This window comes from Erinaceus europaeus, chromosome 12 (genome assembly GCF_950295315.1).
Source record: "Erinaceus europaeus chromosome 12, mEriEur2.1, whole genome shotgun sequence".
In the NCBI taxonomy this organism is placed as follows: Eukaryota; Metazoa; Chordata; class Mammalia; order Eulipotyphla; family Erinaceidae; genus Erinaceus; species Erinaceus europaeus.
In genome coordinates this window covers 48928868-48944016 of record NC_080173.1, presented here as the reverse complement: position 1 = coordinate 48944016, position 15149 = coordinate 48928868, and the positions used below count along the sequence as shown (strand labels likewise).

General features: G+C 39.4%; 1 protein-coding gene across 1 annotated transcript; it reads right to left on the bottom strand.

Moving 5' to 3' along the window:
- Positions 1 to 1120: 1120 nt before the first annotated feature.
- Positions 1121 to 8903, bottom strand: LOC103120609 (keratin, type I cytoskeletal 25). The gene is made up of 8 exons (XM_007531048.2): positions 8400 to 8903; positions 7805 to 7887; positions 6788 to 6944; positions 4360 to 4521; positions 4163 to 4288; positions 3431 to 3648; positions 2545 to 2612; positions 1121 to 1501 (listed from the first exon to the last, which is right to left on the bottom strand). Exons 1-8 carry the CDS (start codon positions 8826 to 8828, stop codon positions 1392 to 1394), a joined length of 1353 nt encoding a protein of 450 aa, XP_007531110.1. The 5' UTR covers positions 8829 to 8903; the 3' UTR covers positions 1121 to 1391.
- Positions 8904 to 15149: the final 6246 nt, after the last annotated feature.

Sequence of the window (15149 nt, the reverse complement as noted above, 5' to 3'; positions counted from 1 at the left end):
GAGAAAAATGGAGGGAGGAGGGGAAGACAGAGAGGGGGAGAGAAAGACAGACACCTGTAGACCTGCTTCACTGCTTGTGAAGCGACTCCCCTGCAGGTGGGGAGCTGGGGGCTAGAACCGGGATCCTTATGACGGTCCTTCTGCTTTGTGCCACCTGTGCTTAACCCACTGTGCTACCACCCGACTCCCAAGCTCACTGATTTTTACTTCCACTGACATTCACTGTCGGCTTCCTATCCTTCACAAAGACTTTGTTATTTTCTAGTCATGTCTCTAAATCTTGCCATCATGTATGTCATCACCTTAAATTTTTCTTAATATAAATTATTTTAACAGTGACATGCTGGTAAATATGTAAGAGTCAGCTCCCAAGGGAGGAAAGAGTCCTGATTTGTTACATATGTCAATTTTTTTTTTTTTGTGGTGATAGAAAAGCTACCCTGGTAATGATTTCAAATGACTAAAATGACATCATTCAATGAAAAGTTGGGAAGAGATGTACAGAGTAGGTTCTTGTGAGGTGGTTGAAGGAATTCTAGAATGCCTATAAATACTAGCTTTCATAAATATATTAAAATTCACCCTTAAAAGTGTATAGATATAAAAATTTACAATGCATGTGTACTGCTAAATAACAATTTGATTTTGGAAGGACCCCTCCAACGATGCAGGATTTGCTGATAGGTGGAATAGAGTGCTTCAGCATTTAAGCAACTACAAAATACTTTAAGTGAGATTTTCTCCAAGACTGTAGTTCTTTCGCTTCACATAACAGGATGGTGAATGTAATTCTGCCTCTAGTGGTTTTGGCCCAAGATTATATTAGAAGGCAATTTCCAACAATTCAAAGTGGGAAAGATTCAGAAGAAATGAAACTACATTCAAGTGAAAAAAAAGTTTTCATATATTTCAATGGTTGCTAGGTGTCTGTACCGCAGACATGAACTTCTTACTTTTAATTTAATTTATTTAAACCACAGAGTTATGATTTATAGTGGTGCTAGGGGTTGAATGTGGAACTTTTGTCACCTCAGGCATAAAAGCCTTTTTGCATAGCCATTATATTCTCACAGCCCACCAGATGTGAACATTTTAAAAGAGAAGACAATGCCACCAGTGATAGCTTGCTAAAGGAAAAAGATTTATTGAACATAAAGAATTGACAACATTTTCTGTAGGTAATCAAATGAGTCATCATATTTATAAATGACATTCTTGCAGATGAATGAGAAGATACTGCTTTTGATTGCCAAGATAAAGACTATATAGTTAAGTAACAGAAAGATAACAGGATAGACATTTTTCTTAGAACTGCTCATTTTCCCAGACAGATTTAGACGGCCTTCCCTTCTTGGATAGTATCTGGCATGCAATCTCTCTTGTGTCTCAGATTAATTATTTTGAGACTTCTCTTCCAGGGAGTGGAGCCTGGTGGTAAGGATTTTGCTGCGTTGATCTACCTCCTCAAGAACTTTCTTAACCACTATGGCTTTGATGGGATCTAAAAATTAAAATTTAAAAGGGGATTTTAAGAGAGTTGAAAAAAATAAGATCACAATAGCTAAAATGTGGAAGCAATCCACATACTCATCAATGAGGGAATGAGTAAGTAAAATCTGGCACATACTTACAATGGGATATTATTCAATCTTTAAAAGGATGGAAATTCTGAAACATGTTACAATATGAATGAAACTTGAAAATATGCTTAGTGAAATAAGTCAGTCACAAATAGACAAAGATTTATGATTCCATGGATACAAAGCAACTATAGTAGTCAAGTTCATAGAGAAAGTAGAATGGTGATTGTTACGGGCGAAGGAGAAGAATGAGTAGTTACTGTTTAAAAAATATGATTTCAAGGAGGCCAGGTGGTGGTACACCCAGTAGTGTGCACATGTTATAGTGCACAAAGGTCTGGGTTCAAGGCCCTGGTCCCCACCTGCAGAATGGGAAACTTCACAGGTGTTAAAGCAGTGCTGCAGGTGCATTTCTTTCTTTCTTTCTGTCTCCCTTTCTCTCGCTCCTTCCCTCCTCCTATCTCCAACTTCTTTATCAATTTCTCTATGTTTCTATCCAAAAATAATGAAATGAAATATTAAAAAATACAGATTTAGTTTATCAAGATGGAAAAGAGTTCTAGAGATAGATAACAATAGAAATGTACCTAAACTATACTCTTACGATGGCTTAGGTGATACATTTTGTGTCCTTTATATTTTCCTACAATAAAAAAAGATGAGTAAGAAATTTTATAACTATTAAAGGAATGTATAACAGAGTGGCATTAAGCACTAATGCTTAGACTTTTTTTTGAAGAATTTTAGTTTCTTTAGTTTCTTTAGCTCAAAGCCCGGTGATTGATTAGCTTGCAATTAGCAGGCATTACTAGAAGCACGTGTCTAAGAGCACACACTACATGTCTACACTTGCTATGCGCCTTCATCACATCTATGATGACTAAACCTGGGAATATAAAGTCAATCAAGTTGTGCACTGAAAATACAGAAACGCAGCATAAAAACATGATTTGATCTTCGTTACCTTTGACTTGACTTCCAGCATTTCCAGATCCATAATCCTTAGACTTGTAATCTCCAGACTTGCAAGCCCTATGAACACAAATACAAAAGAGGGTGATTTAGAGAGAATCCCTTGTTTTTTTGATCCAGGATGATATTTTCTTTTGTGGTTCTTCTGAGAATACTTGCAGCAGGATGCCTTAGCATCATAGTGTTTTAAATTTTTTATGTCCAAGATATAGGATTTGCTGCATTTTGCCTTCCTAGGATGTTAACATGTATCTTGGCAGCTGAATACTACATTTAATAATTGATTAGCATTCATAATCATAAAGGAAGTCCTACCAGTCAATGTTCACTTTCTAGAGATCTATATTTCAAGCAGATTTCAGGACATCACATTAGTCTTGTAAATTTTTTTTAAAAAATTAAAAAAATATATATATTTATTTATTTTCCCTTTTGCTGCCCTTGTTGTTTAACATTGTTGTGGTTATTGATGTTGTTGTTGGATAGGGCAGAGAAATGGAGAGAGGAGGGGAGGACGGTGGTGGGGGAAGAGAAAGATAGACACCTGCAGACCTGCTTCACTGCTTGTGAAGCGACTCCCCTGCTGGTGGGGAGCCAGGGGCTCGAACCAGGATCCTTACGCGGGTCCTTGTGTTTTGCGCCACATGCATTTAACCCACTGTGTCACTGCCGGACTCCCCTGTAAATGGTTTTTTTGTTCTTTTATATAGAGAAAGGGAAGACAGAGAGGCAGAGGGAGAGTGAATGAGACCACGGCACTGAAGCTTCCTTCAATGTAGGGAAGGCTCAGATAGAACCTGGGTTGTACACATGGCAAAGCATCACACTATCCAAGTGAGCTATTTTGCCAGCTCTTCCTGTAAACTGTTTTTACCTACCCGTCATCTCCACTGATGAGGAGGCAGTAAGTCTCAATTTCTTTCTCCAGGTGGAACTTGATGTTCAGCAGCTGCTCATACTCCAGTTTCTGGCCCTCGGTCTCTGTTCTGACCTGGTGCAGCTGCTCCTCCAGGGCTCCGATCTGCGCCTGGATCTGGGCCAGCTGTGCACAGTAGTTGCTTTCGGTCTCGGTCAAGGAGCACTCCAGAGAGTGTTTCTGTCAGGAAACAATAGTGAACTTGAGACAAATATACAGGTAAGCAGGAACTTGCTTCACTATATGACTTTCTCTTGTCAATGCTTGTCTACAACTGCTCTAGACTTCACAGTGACAAGCCAAAAAGAAAAGGAGGAATGCTGGATGATTTCATTCATAGATGGAATTTAAAAAACAAGAACAGAAAGGGGAAACACAAAGTAAAACTTGGACTGGGTTTGGTGTATTGCATCAAAGCAAAGAACTCTGGGGAAGAGGTGGGGGGATTGGGGTCCTGGTGCATGATGGTAGAAAGGCTCTAAGTTGGGGGTGAGAGTGTTTTTCAGACATCTGTCATGGTGAGATAAGAAATTGTACCCAAATGCCAACAATTATACTATAAACTATGACCACCCCCCACACAATAAAATTATTTTTAAAATATGCGGGTCTACTTTTAAGGGGTTTAAAACCAAACAGATAGATATTTAAAGTGATAATTTAAGAGGTGGGAAGACATGGTGACTTTTCCCACCGTGGCAAGGAGAGACTGAAGTTCAATTTCCAGCGTCTGGAGTGTGCGTTTCATTTCTGTGAGCTCGTTGCGGGCTGAGGTGGTGGCTCCAACGTCCTCGGAGATCTGCTGCTGCAGCGAAGCGCTCTGGAAAGATCGAGTGAGGTTGTAAGTCTCGGTGTTACTAAAAGGCAGTTAGTTCTCTGGACAAGACTCACCTTTTCGTTGAACCAGGCCTCCGCGTCCCTGCGGTTCTGCTCCGCTAGGTCTTCGTACTCAGCCCGCATGTTGTTGAGCAGGACCGTGAGGTCCACCCCGGGCGCTGCGTTCATCTCCACGTTCACGTTGCCTCCAGCAGCGCACTGCAAAACTTGCATTTCCTAGCAATGGGAAAGTGGTCAGCTCAGCTATCAGGATCACATAGAAAGCCCAGAGGCTCATCTTTGGAAGAATTGTTAAGAGTTCATCTGGTTTCATCTTCCAGACTGTACTGACCTCTTTCTACATGCTATATATTCTGCACGGTTAGTATAATTTTCAGTGATGATGAACTTATTACTTCATAAAGTAACCAGCTTTTTTCTTGAGTCTTCATTGCCTCAAGATATTTCCTTATATTGAACTAAACTCCTCATCCTATAGCTCCAATCAATCAGTTTTTGGCTTTGTTGCAAAGAAAAAAAAAAAAACCTGAATACCTTTTCCAAATGGAAGTGATTAAAATATTAAAAAATGAGTTATCCATAATCTCATATTCTATTCACATACAACTTATGGACTGGTCTTCTTTCAACTTAGAGACCAACTTTGATGTGTTCTCCACTTAAGGATATCCTGAACACAGCATGAACATGCTGAGCCTGAATAATTCTGAACAATTAAAATATGTACTAATAAACATCAACGTGTAAACAGCAATTTTTATAATTAATAAAAGAACATCCTCCTTTAAAGAATTCTGTTCAATCACTAGGCTAACACAGGCATATTACAATATCATGATGATCTTTGTTGCCAGATACAGTTTTGTGAATTCTAGCTCTGCCTTATAGTGGCTGGGTGAACTTGGGCAGAAATTACTCCACTTATGTAAATCTCAAACTGAAACTAATATATTTATCTGAAACATAATCATATGATTGAACAGTGCTTCCTAGAATATAAATGCTAAATAAACATTAGTTACTGTGATAATCATCATTATCATAGAAGTTGGAATAAAGTCTACATATTATTCCATCTAAGATATGTGCTATTGGGATGCAGTGAGTCATTTCTAAGACTGTGGTAGGTAGACATCTCTTCTCAGACCATGGAAATGAGACTAACATGAATCAACTCATGTAACTCTTGCAGAGCCCCCTCAGCCCCACCCCATGATCTGAATGTGCTAAGTGAGGCTTTCTGTCCTCTCTGTGCCAAGTCCTTCAAGTGATTTCAATATTCTCTCTCTCCTCCAACCCCCACCCCGGGTATTCCTATAAGTATATCTTCTCTGTTTCCCAATCTGGCTTTTACTTCTGAGGGTTTGGTAAAAATATCTCTACTTAATCAGAAAGAAAATTATAAAAATAGATGCATGTGGGCTAGATTGTGGATCATGAAAAAATTAATTGTCTTCAATTCAACCAAATTTTTTTTGATGACTACTATATGCTAAATATATCACTATAGTTAAACTCCTACACCCATATTCTTCAAATAGTTTTCTGTCAGCCTCATGACTAATCAAGGAAAAAACTTAGCTTAACTATTGCTTTAAGTGTTTGACTTGACAATAGAAGCCCTCTGATGGTTTCAAAGAGCAAATTCAATCTCAGTGGATGAATATTTTCTCAGAAAACAGTGATTGTGCAAAAAGTTGTGACTGTATGATCTGATTTTGAATCCAGTTTCCAATGGTGACTTTGGAAGTGTGCTATTTATTTGGAGGTATGACAGTTTAATTTTAATCTCACTACTTTTACAGCCATACCTGTTAAGAATATGTATTATATATGAATTCTTTTAAAAATATTTATTTATTCCCTTTTGTTGCTCTTGTTGTTTTATTATTATAGTTATTATTGATGTTGTTGGATAGGATAGAGAGAAATGGAGAGACGAGGGGAAGACAGAGAGGGGGAGAGAAAGATACCTGCAGACTTGCTTCACTGCTTGTGAAGCGACTCCCCTGCAGGTGGGGAGCTGGGGGCTGGAACTGGGGTCCTTACACCGATCCTTGTGCTTTGCGCCATGTGCACTTAACCCACTGCGCTACCACCAGACTCCCATATATATGAATTCTTAATGTACACAGGAAATAAATGCTTATGCATTTAAAACCTGTTACATAGGAATTTAACCCTTCATTTCCTATGTCTTTAAAGGATATTTATTTTATCTAGTTAGATGTAATCTTCTAAGGGTATCATCTAAAACTTAGCTATAATTACAAAGCCAAACATTGATTTTGTAATCTTGATTGGTCTGGAAAACACGAATCTTTTTCTTTCCCATGGGAAATTAGATTAAAGAGGTAGGGTAAATGTGCTAGATGTGCTGCCACTTCTAAAGACAACTTAGTCTTATTAAGAAGTCAAGTGAATTATCTTCTGTTAGACGGACAGTGTCTGCAGAGAGATAGCAAAAGTAGACAGCTCTTACCTCTTTGTGGTTCTTTTTAAGGTAAGTCATCTCCTCACTCAGGGTTTCATATTGAATCTCCAGATCTGTCCTGCACAGGGTTATTTCATCCAGGACTCTTCGTAATCCATTGACATCAGCCTCCACACTCTGGTGAAGGGCCAACTCGTTTTCATACCTTAAAGAGTATCAGTGATTTTTTTTTTTAGTTGTCACATGATTAGAGAAATAGTCACCAAACAATGATCAAAAGCTAGAATTCTGGAATTTGGTAGTAGCATATTTGACAAGACATATTTTCAAACTTTATGATAATATCCTATTTTGAGGTATTTATTTGACAGAAAAAAAGACTGAGGTGTTGGCACTACTTTGATTTTTACATTTTATTGATAATTTTTTTCTAGATAGACATGGAGAGACAGTATAATAGAGACCACATTACCAAAGTTTTCATCAGTGCAATAGGGGCCAGGCTTGAACCTGGGCAGTGCACAAAGCAAAGTGGTACACTATTTATGCGAGCTGTTTTGCTGGCCTGCTACATTTATATTTATTTATTCAAAAAATTCATGTTGTCCTGGGAATAAACTCAGGGGCTTGGTGCATATGAAATCCTACTGAATGGCTTCTCGGGCCCAATTTTTTTCCAACATACTTATTTATATTTTTGAGAGAGAGTGAGAGATAGAGGAGGGGTAGAAGAGGAGAGAGGCCATACCACTTCTCCACCATCCATGGAGTTTCCCTACTGCTGTTCTTGCTGTTCAGATGTGGTGCTGGGGATTGAACTGAAGGCCTCATGCATGGTGTGCTTTCTACCTGCTAACCCATCACCTAGACAGCGACACTACTCTTAAGAGTAGTTCATAGTCATAAGAAAAACATAGAAAAGTAACAGTATTCTGTTTAGTTTAAAGCCAAGAGCTTTACACTTATGGAATAAGAGTTGGAAACATTTAGTGGGAGGATTAAAAAAAATTGGTAATGCCTTAACTACTGTGATTTTTTTTTTTTTTCCTCTGCAAGTTGACTTACTTGAGTCTGAAATCATCAGCTGTCAGCCTGGCATTGTCAATTTGCAGAACAGCATTCGCATTGCTGGTGGTGGAAGTGATAATCTAGAAATGGGGAATTCAACTTTTAGAAGATGTTTTATCACAACCTATAATTTTTTTTAAGATTAGGAAATGGCAACAATCAGAATAACATGGTTACTAGATAATGTTCTAACTATCATGAGGTTAACCAGTTGAATCTAGTTGCTTAATTTCAGTACTAAACTGAAATTTTCTTCGAAAAACTCTAAGTGGGGATGGATGAGACCTATTTTCAGTGTTCAGTGGAGAATGGAAAAGAACATTTAGAAACAGAGGCACATTAAAAAACAAAACAAAACAAACAAACAAGTGAAAAAAAATGTTGGGAAGGGTGGAGGAGATAGCATAATGGTTATGCAAACACTCATGCCTTAAGCTCCAAAGTCCCAGATTCAATCTCTCTGCACAAGCCAGAGTTGAGTGTTCTGGTGCTTCTCTCTCTGCGTGTCTCTCTCTCTCTCTCGCTGCATCTCTCTCAAAAATAAAATATTAAAAAAAAAGAAAGAAAAATGTTAAGAAGTATACTTTCTTACCTGATTCTTAAGATCATCGATTATGGGGAAATATCTGCTATAGTCGTGGTCGAGACCACGGCAGGAACCAGGCCCAAATTTCTCGTACCAGCCCTTGATCTTCTGCTCCAGGTCAGCGTTGGCCTCCTCCAGGGCGCGCACGTTATCCAGGTAGGAGGCCAGGCGGTCATTGAGGTTCTGCATGGTCACCTTCTCATTCCCAGAGAGGAGACCCCCCTCATTTACAGTAAAGCCAGCGCAGGAATTGATTCCTCCTGCATTTCCTCCCAGTGAGCTGCTCCCGAAGGCACAGGAGAAGCTGCTTCCAATTCCAGGCACACCACACGTATTCCCAGCTCCAAAGCTGGCTCCCCCGCTAGACAGCCGGAGAGATCCCGTGGTAGGATGAGTATAGGCCCTTCTGGAACCGCTGGAAAGTCGAAGAGACATGGTGTCTGTAGCAGGGCAGGTGTGTCACAGAGCTGTTATTTGTGAAAGCCAGAGTGAAATGCCTTCTTGCCCCAACGGTTTTGCTTGCCTTTTTATAGACAATTCTTAAGTGTGCTCTGGATAGAATTCTGCCGACCTAAAGTAAAACAGGACTTGCCAGCCTCAGCAAGTTAGCATAATTGGATGATTTTTTCTAATTAGTAACTCACTTTGCTGGGCTCATTCTGTAGGAGGGCAGTTGCCCTCAGGTTGGTGGTTATCTGAGAAATGGGTCTGGGTGGAGCAATTGCAGGTTCCTTGTATTTTTTAAAATTGCCAGTGAGTCATTCTTCACTTCCACCCTTAGAAGATAAAATTCGTCAGTCCACCATAGTAAGTATCTGGCGTCATAGTTTTGTGCTATTATGTCAAAACAATTTTGATGCTTCTGGACTTTTTCTGCTCTCATTTTCGTAATTCTCTCCATATAATCAGAGAACAGAACTGCAGTAATTTCCAATTGGGCCTTTTGGTCATATTTCCTCTTGTCCTGCTTTTGTTTCCAATGGGCAGTTAACTTCCTTTCTGGCTGATGTGCACCGTGTTTTGTTGACACATATCTGAGGGTAGTTGTCTTCTCATGTCCATTTTGGTAATTAGGAACACACCCCTAATTGCTGGTATGTGTTTGGAAGAACACTAACTCCTTCCTTGTCCTGCAAAATTTGAAGCAAACCTGGAAGCAAATATTTGCATTTGTTTTTACTTCGTCATGGTTGAGCTTGGGTGAAAGTCTAGCTGTTTACCAGAACTTGATTCACACATATTCGTTAAATACCTTAAATACTATGGGCATTTTTTTTTGAAAGATTTGGAAATTGGTTTATAGGCAAAATTATAAAATCCCATAATCATTTGTTATGTGAGACCATAGCAACATTCTGATTCTTTCCTTAATTTATTTCACAGCTATTTATTTAACACCTACCATGTGTCAGTCAGTATTCTGAGCAGTTGGAATACAAAGATATCAGAAACAGCCTCTCCCCTGAATGATTTTTATCGTCTCTTGGATTCACGCTCTCATATAACACTACGTATCAGGTATGGGGAGCTTAAGTTGCAATTATGATTAAGATTTGATTCTTTTCTCTTTCTTTTTCTCTTTATCTCCTATCCTTACCCTTCTGAGCTAACTCTGCAGTCCAAAAGCTGTTAAATGGTTAGCCAGGCAAGATGAGTAGGGCGTCTTCATATGTATATTGGTTGGGACTCAGAGTCTGAGTGGTGGAGAGATACTTGCTTTGGAGGGTGGAGAGTGACAATGTGAGACCAATGACACATAAGGGATCCATTGAATAAGTAACTATATTAAAGAGATGAGAGCCATGTTCTCCCTACCAGGGAAAGAAATTATAGACATAGAGAGAAAACTTAAATGAAGTCTGTGTTGAAGTTATGGTTTTATGTTTATGCAGATATATCTATATTTACTAATAAATGTAGATGTAAGTATGCTATATAGATGCAGTTGTGTGCAAATATTTATCTACCTAGATACATGGAGGTCAATTTATCTACCTATCTATCTACCTACCTACTTACCTATCATATGTGTGTGTGTGACATGTATGTATCTATCCTATTTCTGTAATGCTGCCTGATATACATTCTTGAGAGCAGCACCAGTCCGGTAGCAATGTCTAGCATCTAGTTCTTGTTTTTTTGGGTTTTTTTTTTGGGGGGGGTCTTCCCCCCCTCTAGTTCTTGTTTTCTAAATATCTGTCTTCACTTAAATTAACCACAGCTCTTTGGAGAATTGATTGGTTCTAGTACTGATTCAAAGTCAGTATAAGTTAAATTGGAAAAAATCTTGTGTCATCAAGTTAGAAAGTGCTTGGGGAATGATGGAAATATGTCAGAAGAACATAGATGCTGGTTTGAAGAAGCTCTCACTGGCCAAATATGAGATAATGTGGACACCAAAATAATAATGACTGTAATAGACTGTAATCTTCTTAATAAAATCTGACTCTAATGACACCATAGTGATATAGGTAAGTGAATAAAAAGGAGTGATGAATAATGGAATCATTAATACACTCTTATAAGATATATATATATTTTTGGTCATCTCTGTGGTTTCACTGGTGAGGGCTGATTTTTGTCTAGTAGAGGCAGAGAGGTGAGTTGGGGGTGGGGGGAAGTAGAGATCGAGATAGAGACTGTATTATCAAAACTTCCTTCCTTCAATATGGTAGGTGGGTGCACCCAGCTCAAACCTGGGTTTCACATATGACAAGCAGGCATACTGTTCACGTGAACTATTTTGCCAGCCCAACACTTATTTATTTATTTTAGTTTTTACTTCTAAAAAGCAAACACTGACAAAAACCATAGGATAAGAGGGGTACAACTCCACACAGTTCCCACCACCAAAACTCCATATCCCATCCCCTCCCCTGATAGCTTTCTTATTCTTTATCCCTCTGGGAGTATAGGTCATTGTGGGATGCAGAAGGTGGAAGGTTTGGCTTCTGTAATTGCTTCCCCGCTGAACATGGGCATTGATAGGTTGATCCATACTCCCAGCCTGTCTCTCTCTTTCCCTAGTGGGGAAGGGCTCTGGGGAAGTGGGGCTCCAGGACACATTGGTGGGGTTGTCTGCCCAGGGAAGTCCTATTGGTATCATATTAGCATCTGGAACCTGGTGGCTGAAAGAAGAGTTAACATATAAAGCCAAACAAATTGTTGAATAATCATGACTCTAAAGGCTGAATAGTGCAGATGAAGATTTGGGGAGGTCTCTATTTTGTAGATAGCTAGTAGGCCTATTTTAGTTATATTTCAAATGGCCCATGACTATACTAGTTTTTTTTTTTCTTTTCTGAGCCTGACATATGATATGCAGGTGGACCCAAGTTAATGTCTGGGGGAGATGATAACATGGCTGGATCAGGGAAGAGAGTAGCTCCCAAATATGGGAAAGGTGTATAAACACTGTTGACTGTAAACCCCATCAATTTGGTCTGATCTGGGGCCCATATACTTATTTATTTTTAAAGGGTAAAAGAATTGCACTTTTAATGGTGGAATTAATGTATGTATATATGTTGATTTGTAATTTGTAGTGACTCACACGTGAAACTTATATAATGTTGCAGTTCAGTTTTACTTCAATAAAAATTATACATAAAAGACTGGCAAAATAACTCACTTGAATAGTACTTCTGCACTGTCATGTGTGACACAGGTTCGAGCTCAGATCCCACCACACTGGAGGAGACTTTGGTGCTGTGGTCTCAGTCTTTCTCTCTCTCTCTGAAAAAGTTGGTTCTGAGCAGTGAAGCCCCAGTGGTAATATGCAAAAGAAATTTGATCCTCAGGGATTTTTCACAAGCACCTTGCCTTGTGCATCTCTTCTATCTGACTGTTACTGAGTTGCATCCTTTTAATCAAGTAAGTAAAAGTCAAAGGCAGGAGCTGGGCACTGATGCATCTAGTTGAGTGTGCTTATTGCTAGGTGTGAGGAATCAGGTTCAAACTCTGGTTCCTCACCTGCAGGGGAGGAGCTTCACAAGAAGTGGAGCAGTGCTACAGTGCTCTCCCCTCTCTTTCTCTAACTTAAAAAAAAATGGGAAAAGAAACAGTACCTGAGAGTGGTGGAGGTGCAGTGAGAAGAATGGCAAACGCTAGAAGAAGAAGAAGTGAGAAGAATGGTTTCTGTGATAACAAACGTGTAAACATTGAACTTGTTATTGTGATAAGGAATTATTCCATACTGACTGGACTGAAGAGGCATGATAAACATAATGAAGAGATTCTAAAATGGACCATTTTTGCCATATATACAATGATATTATGTAGATAATTATTGTAACCTGAGTAGACTCTGAAGATTGGATAGCAGTTTCTGTTCTTAATTTCAATGCTTGTAGATAAGTGGGAAACTATTTTTATGAGCAGTAAATACTAAAGTATTCAGAATAAGGGAGCATACTGTGGGTCATTTACTTTTCTTATATTGGATATTGTTTCAAAATATCAAAAGAATTTGATATTTGCCCCCCCATAATTTTCACTTTTAATCTCCCTTAAAACAGTAATTTTCACCTTTCAATATACTATATTATTTATTTTTCATCTTATCATTTATTGTCTGAGGTAGCATTTCAGAAAACGAACTCCTCAACCATTATTTCCCCCTTTCCCCCTACCCCTTCCTTCCTTTATCCTTTCCTCTCTTCTTTCTTCCTTTCTCCCTTCCTTCCTTCCTCCCTTCCTCTCTTGCTTCTTTCCTTTCTTCTTTCCTTCTGCTCAAGATAGCCTCTTATATTTCTTTTCTGTTTTCTGGCTTCACCATGGTTTGTCTATATTTAGATTTCCTTGTATATTGTCTTTAGTAGCTCCACAATTGCTCAACATGCATTTCATTTCATTTTTTTATTATCTTTATTTTATTTGATAGAGACAACCTTGATTTCTATCAAGAGAGAAAGGGTGATAGAGAGGGAAAGAGACAGAGAAACACCTGCAATACTGCTTCACCACTTGCAAAGCTTTCCCCCAGCAGGTGGGGACCAGGGGCTTGTGCACTGTAAAGTGTGAGCTCAACCAGGTGTACTACCACCTGGCCCCCATGCATTTCACTTTATAGGGGTGTATAGGACTTCTTTATTTTATTATTGATTTAATAGTGACTAACAAGATTGTGGGATAAGAGGGATACAACTCCACACAAGTCCCTCCACCAGAGTTCTGTATCCCATCCCCTTCATTAGAAGCTTCCCTGTTCTTTATTCCTCTGGGAGTCTGGACCAAAGATCTTTATGGGGTGCAGAAGGTGGGAGGTCTGACTTCTGTAATTTCTTCTCCGATGGGCATGGATATTGACAGGTTGATCCATACTCTCAGCCAGTTTCTGTTTTTCCCTAGTTGGGGAGGGCTCTGGGGAGGTGGGGTTCCAGGACACATTGGTGAGGTCATCTGCCCAGGGAAGTCAGGTTGTCATCATGGTAGTATCTGCAACTTGGTGGCTGAAAAGCATTAAGATATAAAGAAGAACAAATTGTTTAATAATCAGGGACTTAAAGGTAAGAACTTAGCAGATGAAATTTAAGGTCTTCATATTGGAAGTAGTTAGGAAGTGTATACAGTTCCCATCACCAGAGTTCTGTATCCTGTCCCCTCCATTGGCAGGTTCCCTATCCTTTATCCCTCTGGGAGTATGGACCAAAGATCTGTATGGGGTGCAGAAGGTGGGAGGTCTTGCTTCTAAAATTGCTTCTTCTCTGGACATGGGCGTTGACAGGTCAATTCATACCACCAGCCTGTTTCTATCTTTCCCTAGTGGGATAGGGCTCTTTCCCTTCATTTTTTTTCTCTCTCTTTCTTTCTTTTTTAACTTTCTTTATTTTATTTGATAGAGATAGAGAGAAATAGAGAGGGGGGGAGGTTGAGAGGGATAGAGAGACAGAAAGAAACCTGCGGCCCTGCTTCCCCACTTGTGAAGCTTTCTCCTTGCAGGTGGGACCAGGGTCTTGAAGGTGGATCCTTGTACACTGTAATGAATGTGCTTAAGCAGATGTGCCACCACCCAGCCCCAGGGCTCTTTCTCTTCCTACCCAAGAGTTTTCCCAGAGCAATGAAACTCTGATAAAAGAAGCAAATGATTCTATTGAGAACAAGAAGTGAGCACTGGTAGTCACTTGAGAAAGAGTGTCCAGTATTATGGTGTAAATGGGACATTAAGTAAATATTTTGAGTGAGCTCAGGTTGTGGCTTCAATCCTCCAATTCCTGGGAATAAGGATCTATGGATTGTCCTGCTAGTCAGAGTGACACAACAATGAGGCTTATTGATGGTAACTGTAGCTGATAGGAAAAGAGCATCTGGTGGCCTGTACTCAATCTATTTGGGGACAGAGAAGGTTTGTGTTGGAGAGAAGCTGGAGATGAGTAATTAGAGAGAAAATGACCATGTCTTCTTACTATCCAGAAGCCGTCTTTCTGCTGTATCATTGCTGATCATGCACACAGAGCTCTGCATGATTATGCTCCCTTGTGTAATCTTAATGTGAAATGAGTGCATGATTGGATGAAGTTCTGTGCTGATTTTGTCCTAGCCACTGGGATTCTGGTTACCATGGTGGAAGGGAGAACTGGATTGAATCTATACCCCACCACTCGTCAGTGTGTATCTCTGGGGAAATTACTAAATCTCTTTTTTTTTTTTTAAAGATTAAAAAAAATTATTTTATTTATTTTTGAGATGAAGGGAGAGAAAGACAGAGAGAAACACCAGAGCACTGCTCAGCTCTGGCTTATGGTGGTGTGGGGAATT

Coding starts and splice junctions, on each gene's coding strand:
- LOC103120609 (XM_007531048.2), bottom strand. CDS start 8,828: ATGTCTCTTCGACTTTCCAGCGGTTCCAGAAGGGCCTATACTCATCCT. Junction 4,522..6,787: donor TTAAAAAGAACCACAAAGAG/GTAAGAGCTGTC, acceptor TCCCATTGCTAG/GAAATGCAAGTTTTGCAGTG. Junction 4,289..4,359: donor AGGCCTGGTTCAACGAAAAG/GTGAGTCTTGTC, acceptor CGATCTTTCCAG/AGCGCTTCGCTGCAGCAGCA.